The sequence below is a fragment of the Periplaneta americana genome, chromosome 5 (genome assembly GCF_040183065.1).
Source record: "Periplaneta americana isolate PAMFEO1 chromosome 5, P.americana_PAMFEO1_priV1, whole genome shotgun sequence".
NCBI classification, from domain to species: Eukaryota; Metazoa; Arthropoda; class Insecta; order Blattodea; family Blattidae; genus Periplaneta; species Periplaneta americana.
Window position 1 is genome coordinate 171,129,319 of NC_091121.1, and position 18,764 is coordinate 171,148,082.

Below are 18,764 nucleotides of genomic sequence, written 5' to 3' on the forward strand. Positions count from 1 at the left end.
TAATTCTCAGTTGATTTATTTAATTCATGGTTTCAAACTTTTTCTTCTTTCTGCACAAAACTTTATGTCATATTATTATTTGTTCTTATTTTGCTTTCTTTCTTTCATAAATTCTTGTGTTATTGTTTGTTTTTCACAGACTGTAGTTTCATGACTTTTCAATTACATTGTATAACATATGTATGTGTTGTTGTATAGCCCCTACATATGAGCTATACTCGTTGGGGCATACTCAATAAATTAAAAACAAAAAAACTTGTTCGCATTGACTTGATCTCTTATCTTTGTGAATTAATGTAATGGTTTCCATTCCACTCTGTATATGTGAAGTGATAAATACTCAAACGTAATTCGGTTGCTAAGATGTTTCATTTTCAAAAGCTAAGCTCGCAATGCTGGACAAGTGGATATGAACACTTTGCACCACTGAAGAGAGAAAACAGTTATACTACTTTGTTGTTCTAAGAAATATTTTATCAATTAACTGCTTACGTACAATTTACTTAGCATTATTTCAATCTATATTTATGTATGGTATTATAAGTTGGGATGGAACTTAAAAAATCGAACCTTTATCCGTTAATTTTACTACAGAAAAAAGTATTAACAATTTGTTTTAAAAAGCAGAAAGATTATTCAACTGAATTGTTGTTTAAACATTCCAAAGTTTTCAACGTTAAACAAATTTATTATTTTATTTCATTAAAATACATAGTATTTTCACAGAAATCTTAATACCTTTGAAAGATATATACAAAAATATAGAACTAAAAATATGAATTATCTGCGTTTATCTGAACCTAAATGTAAAACGAATGCAGCTTTTTATCACAGCATGAGTTAAGGTTCTAGATTATTAAACAAATTTTATTCTAATATTATTTTAACAACTAATCATCTTCAAATTAATAAAGAAAATTGTATTGGATTTATAGTTGATATTAGATATTTAAAATTTTTCAATCTAATTTATTCACTCTCAATTTTATTTATTTTTTGTATTGGAATCCCCTCTTGAGCACGAGTCTTACTCATTCAAGAGTGGGCTAGTTTATATTATATTGTATTAACTTGTATTTATTTGAAAATTACTAGAAACAAATAAATGAATAAATAAATAAATAAATAAATAAATAAATAAATAAATAAATAAATAAATAAATAAATAAGTAAATAAGTAAATAAGTAAGTAAATAAGTAAGTAAATAAATAAATTAGACAAATAAATAAATAAATAAATAAATAAATAAATAAATAAATAAATAAATAAATAAATAAATAAATAATCAATAAATAAATAAATAAATAAATAAATAAATAAATAAATAAATAAATAAGTAAATAAGTAAGTTAATAAGTAAATAAATAAGTAAATAAATAAATAAATAAACAAGTAAATAAATAAATAAATAAATAAGTAAATAAATAAGTAAATAAATAAATAAATAAACAAGTAAATAAATAAATAAGTAAATAAATAAGTTAGTAAATAAATAAATAAGTAAGTAAATAAGTAACTAAATAAATAAATTAAATAAATAAATAAATAAGTAAGTAAGTAAATAAATAAGGAAATAAATAAATCAATCAATCAATCAATAAGTAAGTAAGTAAATAAGTAAATAAATAAATAAATAAGTAAAAAAATAAATAAGTAAATAAATAAATAAGTAAGTAAATAAATAAATAAGTAAATAAATAAGTAAATAAATAAATAAGTAAATAAATAAGTAAGTAAATAAATAAATAAGTAAATAAGTAAGTAAATAAATAAATTAGATAAATAAATAAATAAGTAAATAAGTAAGTCAATAAGTAATTAAGTAAATAAATAAGTAAGTAAATAAGTAAATAAGTAAGTAAATAAATTAATAAATAAATCAATAAGTAAATAAATAAGTAAAAAAGTAAGTAAATAAATAAGTAAATTAGTAAGTAAATACGTAAGTAAATAAATAAGTAAATAAATAAATAAACATATATAAATAAATCAATAAATATTGTCTTACCTCAGGAAGAATTCTACGGTGAACCACACGACCACTACTGACTCCATGTAGAAAAGTATGATGCTTGCTTGCTTCTCGTACTTCTCTATTGTCGAGAACACGCTGAGCGCCAGGCACGTGAACACCATGCAAAACCTGCAACAACACACACATATATATCATCAGGTACTGAATATCACGACATAACACTTGACATGTGATAGTTCAACAATTCAATGCCTTGGCTAGTCCCTGAGAGGATAAAAAGAAAGAAGGGAGTAATCCAGGCAAATATGCTTGAAATCGGTAGGACGGATATGACGTCAAACTATACCTTTTACGCCCCATAATCCACCGCGAAATGCCGCCAATTGTCAAAGATTAAATTGCTACTATCGGTTGCGGTCATATTTAAACGGTTTAGAATGGATGTGGAGGTAACAGGAGTACTGCGTGTTCAGTTCAAAGTGTGTCATGGCTCGCTGTATGCCGTCATGTGGCTAGCCGATGAGCCTAGAGAATTCAATCTTCCTACACTTCCGCAGAGGCGTATTACCTACGTGCCAGAGAAGTTGCCTAGCAAGTACGGCGTTCATTCTGAAGAGTACTTACCGATACGTACGTTAACACCTGTAGTGGCAGGAATGTGAACTGTTTGGAAACACGTACTGAGGTGAGTTCTTTTCTTACTGTCGGGATATGGGGAGAGGGTTAAGACGATTACTTACGTACAGTTTTTGTTGACATTAACTTGCACGGTCAAAATAGACACGGAGCATTTGATTTGTGTTGTGGAATGTTGCCGTACGCAACCGATGATAACAAATACCCTGCGTACAACTTGCCGGCGCAAACACAGTTCGAAAGAGGTTATGGTAGCACACACACCGTACAGACCGCCATCTGTTGCTACGACGTTCACGTTATACCGTACACGTTCCCAAGTTCAGACTGAACGCCTTGATTATTAGGCAACTTCTCTGACATAAAAACTGAAACTCGCTTCAAATCGCTGACTCATAACAGTGACGTCATGACACACTTTGAAATGAACATCCAGTATTAGCAGATTATTGTATCAACGTACATTACACTGTATATTTATTAATATATTAATATATACGGTTGTGACATGGACTGAACACATCATTTCCACATTCTTTCTTTTATCAAGGAGGAGTCCACACTGTGGAGTAACGGTCAGGGCGTCTGGCCGCGAAACCAGGTGACCCGGGTTCGAATCCCGGTCGGGACAAGTTACCTGGTTGAGGCTTTTTCCGGGGTTTTCCAATACGAGCAAATGCTGGGTAACTTTCGGTGCTGGACCCCGGACTCATTTCACCGGCATTATCACTTTCATTTCATTCAGACGCTAAATAACCTAGATGTTGATACAGCCTCGTAAAATAACCCAACAAAATAAAAAAAAATCAAGGAGGATGTTGGCATTCCTTCATATATCAATACATAGGGGTCATATTAACGGACATATTCTACAGTTTAGCTGAACAGAATATTAGCTTATTTTAAAAAAATAACTTCTGCTGGACTTGACCACACTTTTGAAATATTCACAACATGAAATAATTTGTAATCGTAATAATATGAACAAAACAGCTGATAAACACACCGGAAAAAGAGATGCACTATGGGTAATTTGACGGCCATGCTAGAACACCTTTTTGGTTCCACTGTTCCAGTTTATGGCCCGAGGTTGGCTAGTCCAGAGATATAAAGAATATCATTTGTAAGACAGAAAGAATTCCGTTCAACAATGTTAAATTAATGATTTACTGCATTAAGCAATGTCGCCAACGACAGTATATGAAAATATGCTAAGGAACAGAGCTAAGGTCTCCATATTTTTACCACTATCAATGGATAGGTATTTAGATTTTATCGAAGATAGATTATGTAAGCTCGCTAAACCACATTTAAAAAATAGAAAATACAGGCAAGAAATATTTTAGTCTCCAGATTTCGTCCTATTGGCGACGCTGGTGTTTCGTGATGTTATTTTTAGATTATACTTATTGGTCTAAATCAGCGTTTCTCAAACTATGGTCCGCGGACCACCTGTGGTCCTCGAGGTCTGCCCTTGTAGTCCTTTAAAAAAGACGGAAGACAAAATAAAATTCAATCGAATTGCGTATCACACTATAGCTGAAAATCTCAGTCTGTAAATGACACATAGCAATCGTCTTTCACTTTTTCTCCCAGTACTGACATTTTATGAAATTTATTTACCCTACCCGTCTATCGCGTTCCCACTCTACTCTCAGCAACAAAAGAGGGATTTAAAGCACTATGAACGTGGTGTTTCTCGCCAGCTTTTCCCTGCACATCTGGCGCCTGTAACCGAGCTAGGAACCACCCGAATTCATAACAGGACCAAAGTACCGAACCTTTTCATGTATTTATGACTTTCTTAATAATTTTGCTGACACCCAGTCTGCACATTCAAATGGTCACGTACTGTACGTCGTACACCAATAATTAATAGAACATGCAAAATTGCATCTTTACTTGTTGAAAATCGGGCATGTTTCTGCATTAAATTTTTTTATTTCGGTTTTTGCAAATGACGATATAAGAAATTTTTTCTATTCACATTAACTTTAATAATTAGTTAATACTAATACAAAATTAAATTAATTAAATTAATTATAATTAATTATTTCTACATTAAAATGTAAGTATACTGTTATTAAAATAGGCTATGCTACATACATGGTAAATTTGCTTTCGAAGGGAACATGAGTAAGGTGGTCCGCGGAACTGTTCTGACTTAAAAAAGTGATCCCTACTTCAGAAAAGTTTGAGAAACGCTGGTGTAAATGATCATAGAGGCCGTTAAATTCAATAGATTCGGAATCAATGAGCATAGCTTCTTTCTTGGTAACTGTATTACAATAAGATTAAAGTTTTGACAGAAATAGAAGAGGAAAAAGATACCTGCGTAATGGAAATTCAGAAACTTCATAAATGTATGAAATTGCACGGAAATGACACACAGTACCCCTTCAATGAAGAAAATACAAAGTTATTGTTTTGAGGTTAGGTTCCACTTTTCCTGCTGGAGGTTGGATATGATTAGATATTCATTCATTCATAGTGTTCTGCTCACCTCCGATAACGAGTGAAATATTTCAGATATACATAAACCGACAATACTTTTATGTCTCACTTCACCATGCGCAACATTTTCATAGTCTTAAAATGTAAAGTACATTGTGATTGTGACTTAATTGACGCAAAACTCTAACCAGAATTATCCTCTCTCATATATATAACATAATTCAATATCGTACCATACCATGTCACTTTACTCGTCGTCAACAAATTCCTGGCAGTTGTATTTGGACCATCTGAAGGCCTATTCAAATCTTGCATTCTTGTTTTATGCTTCATATACACGTCCCATACCGCTTTGCAGTGAGATTTGTCTCAGGAGGTTGGTGTAATGTTCATGATGAATTTAGATTATGCAGTGCATGGAACAATCTAAAACTAAGAGGCATCACTAGGGAATATAGCATAATTTATCTCCTAACCTGCAAAGACTACATTTTGTTTGGAAGTATAGCGTCATGCCTGTGCTACAAATAAACATACGCTAGGTTAGCATAATGAATTATTTAGAAATTCATATTAATAAAATAACTAGTTTCAATATGAATATGTATTTCTATATGGTTCACAAGTCACGCAAAGAGGAAAAATAAGTAAGTCAGAAAAAATGTTCCTACAATGCCAACTTTTATCACGGTAATATTTTATAGTCGGATAAAAAAAATCGTTAAAACACACATATTTATTATTTCACTTCTACTTTAAAAAAGCTCACGTATATCAATTGCGACCAAGTCGTGAATTATTTATAAGTAGAGGGAATGAGAGTTTACGATTAGATTTTATTTCCTCATTGAATGAAATGTGAGGAAAGCATTAAGATACTGCAGAGATAAGCTTGATATTTTAATGAAGCCAAACTTTTTCAGCATTTCTCATACAGAAAAGGCAATTTTATTCTTAGCACGTTTCTTTTCTGACATTCGGGACACGATTTATTTTCCAAATTTTCACTGTGAATTTTCTCGTGCAAATTTTCCTCTTACAGAATATCACGGTGAATTTTATTCTTCCAAAATTTGACGGTGAATCTTCTTCTAGAGCTGAGACGAGATGTTATGGCACCAACCTGCGCGAAGTTTTAAATTTCCGGCCAGCAGGGTAGAGGAGTGGGAGTTGTTTGGGTTACGGTTCTCAAGCTCAGAGCGGCAGGCATATGCGTTTCATCTCTTTCTAAAAACATTCGTCTTACCTTAGTATCACCACCTTCCTACTCAAAGTTCTAAGGTACCTAATGGAATTACGCCCGCTATTCCATCTTTATATTCTTATTCTCAGTCCGAATCAGACGATTGATCTGTGCTGGAATCAGATGTCCCTAAGTTTATGGAAATTTCTCCAAAATACTGTCCATCACGTGCTCGCTTTCAATGTAATTATTGTTCTCTACTTTCTTCAAATAATCATACACTGATATCCATTATTGGAAGAAGCGATTGCAGAGTTGGCCTCTGCTTATGCGTAGCGTAGAAATTATAGATGAGTCTTCTTAGAACTTCCTCATCAAAACTGTCTACAGCTGCAACAATCTTCTTCTTCGGCTGTGATTTTTCCGGACTGGAGAAAGAATCTGCTGTTCCTGCCTCAATACTTTTTCCCTTCGTTCTTGATTCTTGCCAAGGTTCGCTTTGAAATACCAGTGGCAGCCAGTACTCTTGCACACACGCTTTTCAATGGAATTGGTATTCCGTTTACAGCCTCTTCTGACATGAATTTCCATACATTGTATGCTATTTCATGTCCTTGACTATGAACTACTCTATGATTTCACATCTTAGACAATGCCGTAATGAGGGCGCTCAGAAGGACAATGTTTTCAGTATTAGCAATAGCGGTAGTAGCAGAACGATATGAACACTCGGAATGCTAGTAACCAACTAACCCAACACCCCTCCAGTTGAGTGTGAGGGCGAGTCCAACCAAACGAACTAAAATGCGTCCCTCGCGCTGGTGCCATAACTTCTCGTCCGGGCTCTACAAACTCTTACAATGAGTTTCCTTCGCCAAATATAATACCGTGAATTTTATTCGTTCAAAATTTTTCGCTTAATTTTCTCCGTTCAAAATTTCACGGTGAATTTTTTCCTTCCAAAATCTCGCTTTGAACATTCTTTGTCCATATTTCATCGGAAACTTTCTTCATGCTCCGTATTTACGAATAAATATGCATAAAAAGTTCACAAGAAGAATATTATTTTATGAATGCATCCAAGCCGAAGAAAAAGATTATGCATTTGTAACGTTTTTAAATGTAAATATTTTTAGGGAGCATTCCTGAAAATAGATTTTTTATATTAGGCAAGAGTGATAAAAGTTATTATTATGGGGAGAAGACGAGAAAGACAGAAAAAAGATTGGAGAAAGCTGAGTTTGCAGTGAAAAACCTGTCCTTGGGCAGAACACTACGAATGAATAAGACGGCGTGCGAAAAGTACTTTTAGCACTAGTGCTAAGAATACTTTTAACACTAGTGCGAAGAATACTTTATGCTCGACAATGCCGAAATGTAGTAATTATAGACCTGGTAGCAGCCCTTTAATGAACCTCATTAAAGTACACTTAATCATTAAACTTCAGTTGTTCCACCAATCAGAAAATATCATTGTAGCAATATGAAAGCGCAAGTATCGATTATTCTCGGATATACACTCGAAAGACAACTAGCGCGAGCTTAGACAATATTAAACTCAGTCGAAAAAAACAACACACAAATTAACATCAATCCACCGTCATCTTCCAGCCTTTCACAAAGCACATTCCCGCAAATTCATTTCACCAATTGCCGGAAAAAAATCAATATGGTCGAGCATAAAAAGTCGTATGAAACTAGACCATAATGGTAATTAAGACTCTAGTATGAAAATTATGAAACTCTCTTGCGCTCGTTTCATAAACATACTCGCGTCTTAATTACTACCATTATAGGCTCGTTGCATAATGTACTATTTAACACTAACTTTAAAACTTTTACGTCGATTGTCAAATGTTTCTCACTAGATGTCACACAAATCACAGCCGATCAATAAAGTGCTACAAACAATTGAAGATCTACCTTAAAAATTATTGGTTTTGTTCAAGAAATGTACACAAATTAAGTTAATTTCAAGAACTATTTTATTGATAACTGTTTGGAACAATTAAGAATTAAAGTTAATTATAAAAACCTAGCGACACTAGGAATTTAACCGGAATTCTCTCGATATAGGTTCAATGCTCCACCACTTGGCTTTAACATCTGTACAAAATTTGGTGCCATTAGGGCTTATAATTTTGAAATTAAATTTTTAAATATATTTTATATCGACGTCAATAAAAAGGCTCTTCCCGACAAAGTTTACAAAATTTTCTCAAAAGCTTGTAAACAGTTATGGGAATAAAAATTAATTAGCGTTTTGAGTTCAGTCTAAATAGAGAATCACAATAAATTTTTAATTTCATAAATTTACCAGTACAGCATATTTTAATCTAAGTGCAATATGAATATGCTCCGAAGAACTTAATATTTCATACAAATGCTAATTAACTTTTATTTATCAACATTTAATTGACCTCTGCGAAAAGTTTCAGACCAATATGACAATAACTGTTGTGTAGGAGCTTTCTATTTTATTTAAGGAACTACTTAAATTTTTAAAGTAGAGGAAGCAGCATTAAAAAAATCCGAATTCACTCACTCACTCAGTGTATGTTTGGCCACATTTGATTATATGGGACGGTACCCTAAAACGGTGTGAAGGCTTTGAATCGGAATGGTTCGTCCGTATAGTCACAGCGAACATTTTGTAACTTTTTGCAATTATGTCGTACGAAGTGAAAATGCTTAGTAATTGTAAAGTTATTTGAGTTTAATTTTGTCACGTTTTCTGTACACATTCTGTATAATGACAAAATTTACGTCTAATATTGACATCTAATGTTCACTCTCGTTTAACTATGTCACTTTTTTCAGTTGTTTTTTGCACAAGCTGAGATAAGTAACTGAGCGTCCAAGACTTTCCTCAGATCCCCAAATAAAGGAAGTCTAATTTTCGTTGTGAATTATTGTAAACTTGAATGCTGAAGAGATATGGTTGTTTCGAGTGTTTGATAGGGTCACCAGATTCACATCGATAAAAAAGAGGACACAAAGCTTCAAAAAGAAGGACAATGTTAAAGAAAGAGGACAGAAACTATGAACTTAGATGTAGGACTAGACCTATATTACACTATAAATTACATCAATATCTATTTTCTTACAGAATATTTACTGTACAGATTTAGGTTTACATCATACTTAAACGTATCTTAATATTACAAAATAATTATGGTAAAACTTGATAATGATTTTACAGTTAACTACATATGAAAGTCAATACAACTTTAATTATTAAAGAGGGCAGAAAATATATATTTATATTTATGTTTAGGCCTATGTTATACTTAAAATTATGCCAATATCTGTTTTTATTACAGTATACTTATGATAAAACTTAATAATATAAAATGATTTTACAGTTAACTACAAGAAAGTCAAGGGAACTACAATTGAAGGGTCCAGGGAAAAAACAAGGTAAGTCACTTTTTTGTCGAGATGGAGTTTGAGGTGCCATTAGATTCGCTATGGAAAGGACTATATTTTAGAGGTATGAAACAAGAAAAAAAAAGATTAGTCGTGGGTTTATTTGCCTTCAAATTTTTGGCGTACAGGAAAAGAAGTAGGTAAGTCAACTGTTTCAGCGAAAAAGCCAGGTTTCATGGAAAAAGTGACTTACCTGGTTTTTTCCCTGAACTCTTCAATTATTATCAAAATACATAGGCTAAAAGATCGCACAAAATATGAATTTAATATTACTTTGTAAGCAAATACATTTATGATCGTTGGCAAAGAGTATATTCCGTCGATGCTGCTGCCACCTACAGGAAAAATTACTTGAAAAAAAGCGTCAAATCAGATAATTTCAAAATATCAGGCATAAAAGTTAGGAAAAGGAGGATATTTCTTGATTTTTTAAAAATTCGCCCGGACTTCGGACAAAGGCCTAAAAAGGAGGACATGTCCGGATAAAAGAGAACGTCTGGTCTCCCTAGTGGTTGAGAATTGAAAGAAGTTGTGAATGGTATAAAATGATAAGAGAGGAATTTATTCCAGGTCTCATAATAAACTGCTACCGGTAATATACTTATGAAAATTAAGTGTATATTTGTAAAAAGAAATATACACACACAAATCTAAATTTGGGAAAAACAAGAACTACTTGGCACGCGCCGTAACAGCTTGGTGTAAGACGTCATCCCTCCGACTAAAGGTAAGCAGACATTTCTTTTCTTGGATCACATAACTCTTTCCTTTTCGAAGAAAAACTGATATATTTATTTCTCGCCAGATAAAGTAGTAGTGTGTGGTTGCATGATAAAACTTGAAGCCTCTACGCCATAAATCAATAGAATACCATAAATAATATGAGTAACCTGACCACTATCGATGCAAAGGCATTTCCTGCTATCTATTTTTGTAACATGAAGTAGTTGTTTGTTGTTGCTTAGTCAACTGTCTGAAGACAGGTTTGGACATCATAAGTGACATCAATAGGACATCTCTCATGAGGCAACTAACCTAGGAGATAACTAGGTAGTGTGGTCAGTTCCTTTCCCCCTCCATTGTATACATCGCTGACTAGTTAAAGATTTCGCTAATCGAACTTAAGTCATGAAGTAGTAGCCACCGACGTAGCTCTAGTCAATTAAGGCACTTTCCTGCCGATCTGGAGTTGCGCTCGGGCGCGGGTTCGATTCTTGCTTGGGCTGATTATCTGGTTGGGGATTTTTCCGAGGTTTTTCCCAACCGCAACGCGAATTTCATACTCTATGGCGAATCCTCGGTCTCATCTCGCTAAATACATCTCACTATCATCAATCCCATCGACGCTAAATAATCTAGTAGTTGATACATCGTCGTTAAATAACCAATTTTAAAAAAGTGACATGAAGTAGTGAGGTTTAGAGGAGCTTCGGGTATCATGGAATATTCGAGTAATGTGGAATAGTTATGTTTCATCTCTGTAAAACACGTCACAACCTACCGGAAACCACGAAAACTACTTCATTTGATTCTCCTAGCGCTACTGTTGTAGTCCTCCTTGAGTTGAAGTAGTAATAACTTGTTAGTAATCAATTCTTTGTTCTGTTGTTTTTTAAAACTTTTGCAGGTAATCTGATATTAGTAGATGATTACTAAATATGCATGTGATATACAATTTAAGGAAATACGCCATGTATTGAAGTAGTTAATCTTTATCATCTCAGTGGTTTTATGTGTTTGAATTTTTTTCCGAGATCATTTGATAGATGTTTATTTTACAAAATGACTGTGCGGGTAATATGGAATACCAATATTCAATATTCCATATTGTCCTCACTTATAACCGTATATCTCATAGGCCTATTAACCGAATGAAAAATATAAGTTGACATAAGACATTATATTAACGGTACTTTCACATATATAGAAATATTGAGGCGGTAAAGTTATGTATTAACGAAAACGAATGTTGACATTAAGTCACTGTATTTGGTTTGGATTAGATTATGTCCGTCTACATTTTTTTTTTTTGTTATTTCAATTATTCTTTTGTGCTCGATCATGCCGAAATGTAGTAATTATACACCTGGTAGCAGACCTTTAATGCATGTCATTAAAGTACACCTACTCATTAAAGGTCAGGTCATGGATAAATATATAATAGGATGCGAAACTTAAAGAGTTTCCCGTAACACATACTAGAGGCGCTGTTATAGAAATTGATCTTGCTGCCATCTATTTTTGGGAGATGCGTTATTACAAATAGCAGCGCACCAAGTAGCGAAAAGAGTAATTACTCCTTGCATTTAGCAGCGCACCTGGTGACGAAAATGTTAAACTGTCCAGAAAGTATTCCCTCCCACCCTCATAGATATTCAAAACTAACCTAATTTAAAATAAAACATTTACAGTTTTACTCCTCACAGCATATTCTACTGAAAATTCTTACCGGAGCCAACAGGAAGATAAAAGAGACGATGTGTTTTACATTACCCGATTAAAATATAACCAGACAGAAACAAAAAATAAAGCAAAAGATAGATAATTGGGATTGTATTCTTTGGGTATTTATTGTACAGCACAATGGAAAGTCTGCAAGAACTACGTAGATAGTTCAATTCATTATATTACTATTACTTTACAATACATTCAGCACTATTTTTACAACGTCCATAAACATCACTGTTTAACATGCACTGCTTATACACACACGTATCACTTTATGTTCACTTATTAGTAAGTTTCAGTCCGCCATCTTCTCTCCTCGACTCTCCCATACAATATCTCGAACGGATAAATAGAGAACTCTCAGTAATGTACCCAACACGTAGTTCTAATGTTCACCACCTACGACGCCGGGCGCTGATCACCTTATTTCAGAGCACCAAATCCAGATGGTGCTGACAGCAGTTTCGCATCCTATTATATATTTATCCATGGTCAGGTCTTTCAGCCAATTACGACTCAGATTACAACTGTTCAGCCAATGACAGGTCAGCTTTCTACCGTTATAAAACCGCAAGTATCGATTATTCTCGGATATGCAATCGAAAGAGAATTAGCGAAAAGTCACGGAGGCTGTAAATCCAATACTGTCGCAGAAGGTTATGTTCTGTTACTATAATAATTAGCGTTAATTGTAAATAATATTCAAATAAATTCAATTTGTCATCTCGTTTTTCAATGTCGAATTCAATATTCAAGGTTATAACATTAAAATATTATCAAGTTTAACGGGACTACGTCAAAGTCAATGACATTATTGTTCCTCGGAAAAAATCAATACTTTCGTGTCTGCGCACAGCTCACAATTCACGACCTAGAACAAGGTCACTTCCGATCTTGTCAGTTACAAATAAAATGTATACATCTGAATATCGGTAATTTCAAGTTAGAAATATGGTCGAGCATAAAAAGTCGTATGAAACTCGCCTATAATGGTAATTAAGAAGCTCGTATGAAAATTATGAAACTCGCTTGCGCTCGTTTCATAAATATCCATACTCGCTTCTTAATTACCTTCATTATAGGCTCGTTGCATAATGTACTAATATGCGTCATTCTCTTTAGTATTGGCTCGAGAGAGAGCAAAAATTACAGTTCCTAAGGAAAGAACAAAAGTTATTACCTACTGATAAAATAAGAGGCCTACAATATTTTGTAGTCTCCAGATCATTTCAGCAAGATCCCTTAGCAACATAAAATGATTTTACCCTCTACATTTCAAGCTCTAAATGCAGCAGCTATACCAAGATGCTATGTCTATTGTTCGAAAGCATAGCAAACCTGTCTTTTTTTTAACTTTCCCCTACAATCCACAATGACCTCAAATAGCTATTGCTTTACCCCCACATGAAAAACCCACTGATCGTCCTGACACTGTTACTTGCGTTTTCGTCTTGAAACTCAAAAACTGAAGGTGGATAGGTTTAAGAAAAAGTATTTGGCATAAAAAAACCATTCAGAGGGAGTGTGTTTCATTATTATGGAAGCAAATAAATTTCAAAATGGCTTGTATTTTTCATTGAAAATAAATTTGAAAAATTTTTATTTGAATGTCTAATGAAGTTAGTTTGCAGCATTTCCTGCACAAGCCACTAGTTATAATATAATTCCATCATATATTTTCGAAAACACAAGAAGTTTCTATCACTCCCGTTTAAATACAAATAAAATGCAGAAAAATAGGAGCAAGGTATGCAATTCGAGAATATTATCCCATTAATGTAAGTTAATTCACACGTACTACCGATGTACGGAGTCAGGCAGTTTGATTAACTTCAGTTCCTCGTAATAGAGTGATTCTGACAATGAGTACAAATCATGCTAGGGCTTAGTGTCCCTCGCTACAGATGATTTAGGTAATCATGTATCTTTGGACAACATCGAGAGGATCACTGGCATAATTAATGAATTAATGTGTACTTGTGGAATCCGTATTAGGGAATTTAATGATTAAATGTTATGCCTGATAAATAGATTGCAGAGAAACCGTAACGCGGCAACTCGACTATCTGCCGAGCCGCTCACAGACTCAATTTACGTATATATCTTGGAATTTATGTTGCGCCGCGCAGTACTGGTAATTTGAGAAATCATAAACTAAATACAGTTGTGTAATCCGTTGTTTAAGTATAATCTGAAAAAATCTAAATATCCAAATATATTTAGATATTTATATATACGCGGACGATTCGGCATTTCTCACGGCATCGTGGAAGCCAACTGTTGCCATTAATAGGCTACAAGGCCACCTACGTGACATTGAACCATGGCTCCTCAGATGGAGAATTAAATTAAATATCTCCAAAACACAAGCAATTTTATTTTGCAGAAGGAATAAATTCAATAGACCGGGAATAAATCATACAAAATTAGCCATAAATGGATCACAAATCGAGTGGAAAACTTCAGTTAAATATCTAGGAGTAACACTAGACAGACGGCTCACTTTCTCCGAACATGTACTACAAAAACTCAGACTTGCCAATGCTAGAATGGTGGAGCTTTATCCAATATTAAATAAAAGCAGACATCTAAACATACACACAGCTCTAACTTTGTATAAAACATTAATTAGGTCAGTAATACTATATGCTTGTCCTGCTTGGGGACATGCACCTATTACAGTCCGTAAAAAATTACAAGTTTTCCAAAACAAAATTTTAAGATTCATTACAGGACTTCCTAGAGTAACTCCTGTTAGATTGATTCATGAAGAACTAGCAATTTCGACAATTCAAGAATATATTTCAAATCAAGCCTTATGCACGTACACCAAGTCGTACAGCAGCACAAACCCACTAATTTCTTCACTAGGAAATTACAACCCTGCATTAGACAAACATAAAAGACCTAAGAGCGTACTCCACCCTCTAGCTTGGAACGACAACGTACAAGACGAATACCAACTTGAACACTAAATAACCACTTGACTCTACACACAGACAAGTCTATTAATGCACTAATAATGTTATTTTTCTGTTTCGGGGTCATCACGTTATTGGCAGCATGGATGCATTGTTCTTATTGTAAACAATTTTTTATGTACATTTAATGTATTTGTACTTTGAATAATGATTAAATCAAAACCTTCCACCTCAACATATTCCGACCCCACTATAGCCAATTGGCTTGTCGTCAGCACGACACCTCATCCTGCTCTCGGTTTTTCCTTGGTTTCCCTTGAGCAATAAGACAAATGTCGGGATGAGCCCTAAAAGAAATGGGCCACGGACCACTTCCCTTCCCCCACTCTTTCTCTTCTACTATCACAAAGAACTTGCTAATTTCTTAGATAAGAAACCTGTATTATGATAATAGGGGAAAATAAATATATTGTAAGCTCACAGAGCTAACGGCTTCGAAGCTGGGTACCTGGTTCTAATGAAGTGCACTGGAAGCAATTTAAAACATGGGGGCATGAGATAGTTACTCTGCCTGCCATTAAAATTCACTTCAACTAAATCCCCAAGGTAAAAAAAAAATAAAAAAAAAATAAAAAAAAATAAATAAATAAATAAATAAATAAATAAATAAATAAATAAATAAGTAAGTAAATAAGTAAATAAATATCCAAATTTCGAATTAACTAGCAAATTACTTTCCTTTCAGAAAATTAATATAAAAATAGACATTCGTATATGTTAATGTGTAAAACTAGTAATAGAGGATAAACTTAAATTGTCTTTGTGAATGCAGGAGTCAGTAGCACGCTAACTTGTAGTATAATCACAGTCTAGCATATACAGTCACGAAGCTTGAGTTGTGAGGGTGCTAGGAACAATAGACTGTGCCGGTAGTATTTCGCATTGTCTGTAATGAGACGATATTAGCGATCCTAGTGGTTAGCAAGTATCTATGGATGCATATTTACTACGTATTGAGCTTCGTGACTGTATGTACTAGACTGTGGTGTAATAATGATTTCCACAAATTTGTTCTCTTTCAAGTTATTGACTAGTGAGTTAAGGAGGAGAAGAAAAAATTCATTTGGAAACAATATCGTTGGACATCCTGCCCATTGCTTTTACCAGGACGTCCTGCTTTTACCTACGGTCAGTCACTGGCTAATGGTGCGAAATCTTTTAACAGTAACAACAATCTTTTTCTGTTCTACTTTCCGTTATTATGAAGTTTAAGAACAGAATTTAAATTATTAGATTAGTATTATTAACATCTGAGATTTCCACGAAAATATTTCGGACTTTCTCTAGAATTGGAGAAAGGATACTATTTTCGTCGAAACTAATGAAGTCCTGCCTTCGAATTATCCAAATCTAAACTTTCAACATAAGAATTAAATGCCAATTTTTAACATTGGCTTAAAAAGAAATTTCAAAGAGAATAAACATCTTTCGAACTATCCAAGAATTAGAATTATCCGATGTCGAATTAACCAATATCTAGTGTGTAAGCCTATATTTATTTATTTTGCTAATAAATATTGTAACATAAAATATAAATAAACAGAAAAACTTATCTCGCCCTGAAAGAGTAGAACTCGTGCTCAGGGCGAATTTCTGAATTTAAATTAAGAAATATATAATACAATTCGTCATGTCTACTATGCAATAAGAATATATAAATTTAAAATTACAATTTTTCAATTTTTATAAAATACATACATAACTTTTTTAATTTAATACTAGAACTATTAGAATTGACAAGATTAGGATATTTAAATATAAATTTGTTATATATCCTTGGACCTAAATTACTACTATGATTAAATACTGTAGCAGTGTTGTTTTTTGGTTCAAACAATCATAAAGAATTCATACCTTTTGTTTTGTAACTATGCAAATACAATTCAAAATTATTTCGATTTTTATGTATGAATTTTATTAATACAATATAATAAGTTTGTCTTATTTTAAGAACATTAAAGTCTAAAAACAATTTTTGAGATGGAAAATCAATTGGTTTATGAAGACATATTTTAATTATTTTCTTCTGTAATATATAAAGTGAATTAAAATTGGATTTAATTAAGCTACCCCATCCTATAATTCCATACATAATTACCGATTGAAATAAAGTTAAGTATATTGTGCGTAATAAACTTATTGACAAGTAATTCCTCAATAAAACAAAATAATATATTAATTTACGTAATTTATTACAAAGGTAATTAATGTGTTGGTTCCATTTTAAATGATTGTCAAAAATTATGCCTAAATCCTTAACTCCTTAATAATTGGAAATTTACACTGTATAAGGCAATAATTAGAGTTTTTTAATTTAATACTTAATATAGATGTAGGAGGTTTCTTACATTATTATATGAAGTAAAAACACTATTTACTCATCTAAATTAATAAATGAGATACTAAAACTGTCTGCTTCTTTCTCCAAATATTTGTGACACTTGTTTAAGAAGTGACGTGTCCTTCGCAGTTCTCGTTTAGAAATGGAGGGGATGATTCCCTGGACGCTATTTTTAGACCTTCCAGGGTATGTGGATTATTTTTTGTAGGTGATAGTCACAAGGGTTTAGGTAGGGGGATAAAGTGGACTATACGTTCCTATATTATAGATAATTCTATAATCGAATACTGTATGAAGTTCGTCCATACAATTGTTAGCTGTATGTGCTTTCGCAGAATCCTGCTGGAGAGGAGGCGTGATTTTGACTTTTTAAAAGCATACCCATTAGATACATAAATATATTTTGATAATAAATCGGCCTATCTCCTCCTGGTGTCTCTTGCATATCTCTAATAGCCTGCAAAGAGGGGATCACACACGAATGTAAATAAATACAGTATATCCTTGAATAATGTATCCCGAATCCTTTTGGAGAGGGAGTATGATTTTGTCTTTCTCTTTCACTTTCACCTCCGAGTGGCTCTAAAAACAAAGTGGGAACTTAAATAAAAATAAAATTCACATATCTCTGAACAACTCAATTGGCATCCGGGAAATTACTGGCTCCACATATGAACTGAAACTACAGCGAGTGATGCTACACTTCTTATCTAAACAGGTGCGACAAATTTTTGGAACAGGAAGGAAGAAATTTCAGCATCTCCTTTCTTAATTTTGGTGAGTAAATGATGTTCTAACTGCTTATACAGGGACATCATTTTATTTTTACTTCAATTTTTATTGTACCTTAGTTTTTTAATGTACTTCAATCCCACCCCCTCTCTTAGTGAACTTCCAACTGTTCTCCTCACAGAACCAAGCGTATACAGTCAAAGTCGTCTTAAGGTCGTAGTAAACACAAACAGTATTGAGTTAGTCAGTATAGTACGTTCCAGAAATATTTTCGCGTTTTCCAGTGACGAAAGAGCTTTCAGTATTGAATCATATTTTCGCACAGGTACTGTCGTCCGTTTCCCTACGTCGCATCACGATTTCCCTCACCCGCAACTGTTTAAAATAACTTAAATAAAAGTAATTAACTGTCACGTGATTTCCCCCTTTCTACGACCCTGCGATATAACCACTTGCACGGATAGTAGATAGCATGTCTGAGTAATGTTATCTGTGCGGATGGGGCAGAAGTGAAGATTGAATTTACAGTTCGTAAGGTACTCTTTTATATAATAGGTATATAATTATTTCAACATGAGTTACTA

General features: G+C 33.3%; 1 protein-coding gene across 1 annotated transcript in view; it reads right to left on the reverse strand.

Moving 5' to 3' along the window:
- The window catches only part of LOC138700278 (potassium voltage-gated channel subfamily KQT member 1-like), a 677,493-nt gene that overhangs the window by 258,091 nt on the left and 400,638 nt on the right, over positions 1-18,764 (reverse strand). The window contains exon 2 of the mRNA XM_069826783.1: positions 2,010-2,144. Coding sequence (XP_069682884.1) covers positions 2,010-2,144 — 135 coding nt within the window. The remainder of the gene's footprint in view (positions 1-2,009; positions 2,145-18,764) is intronic.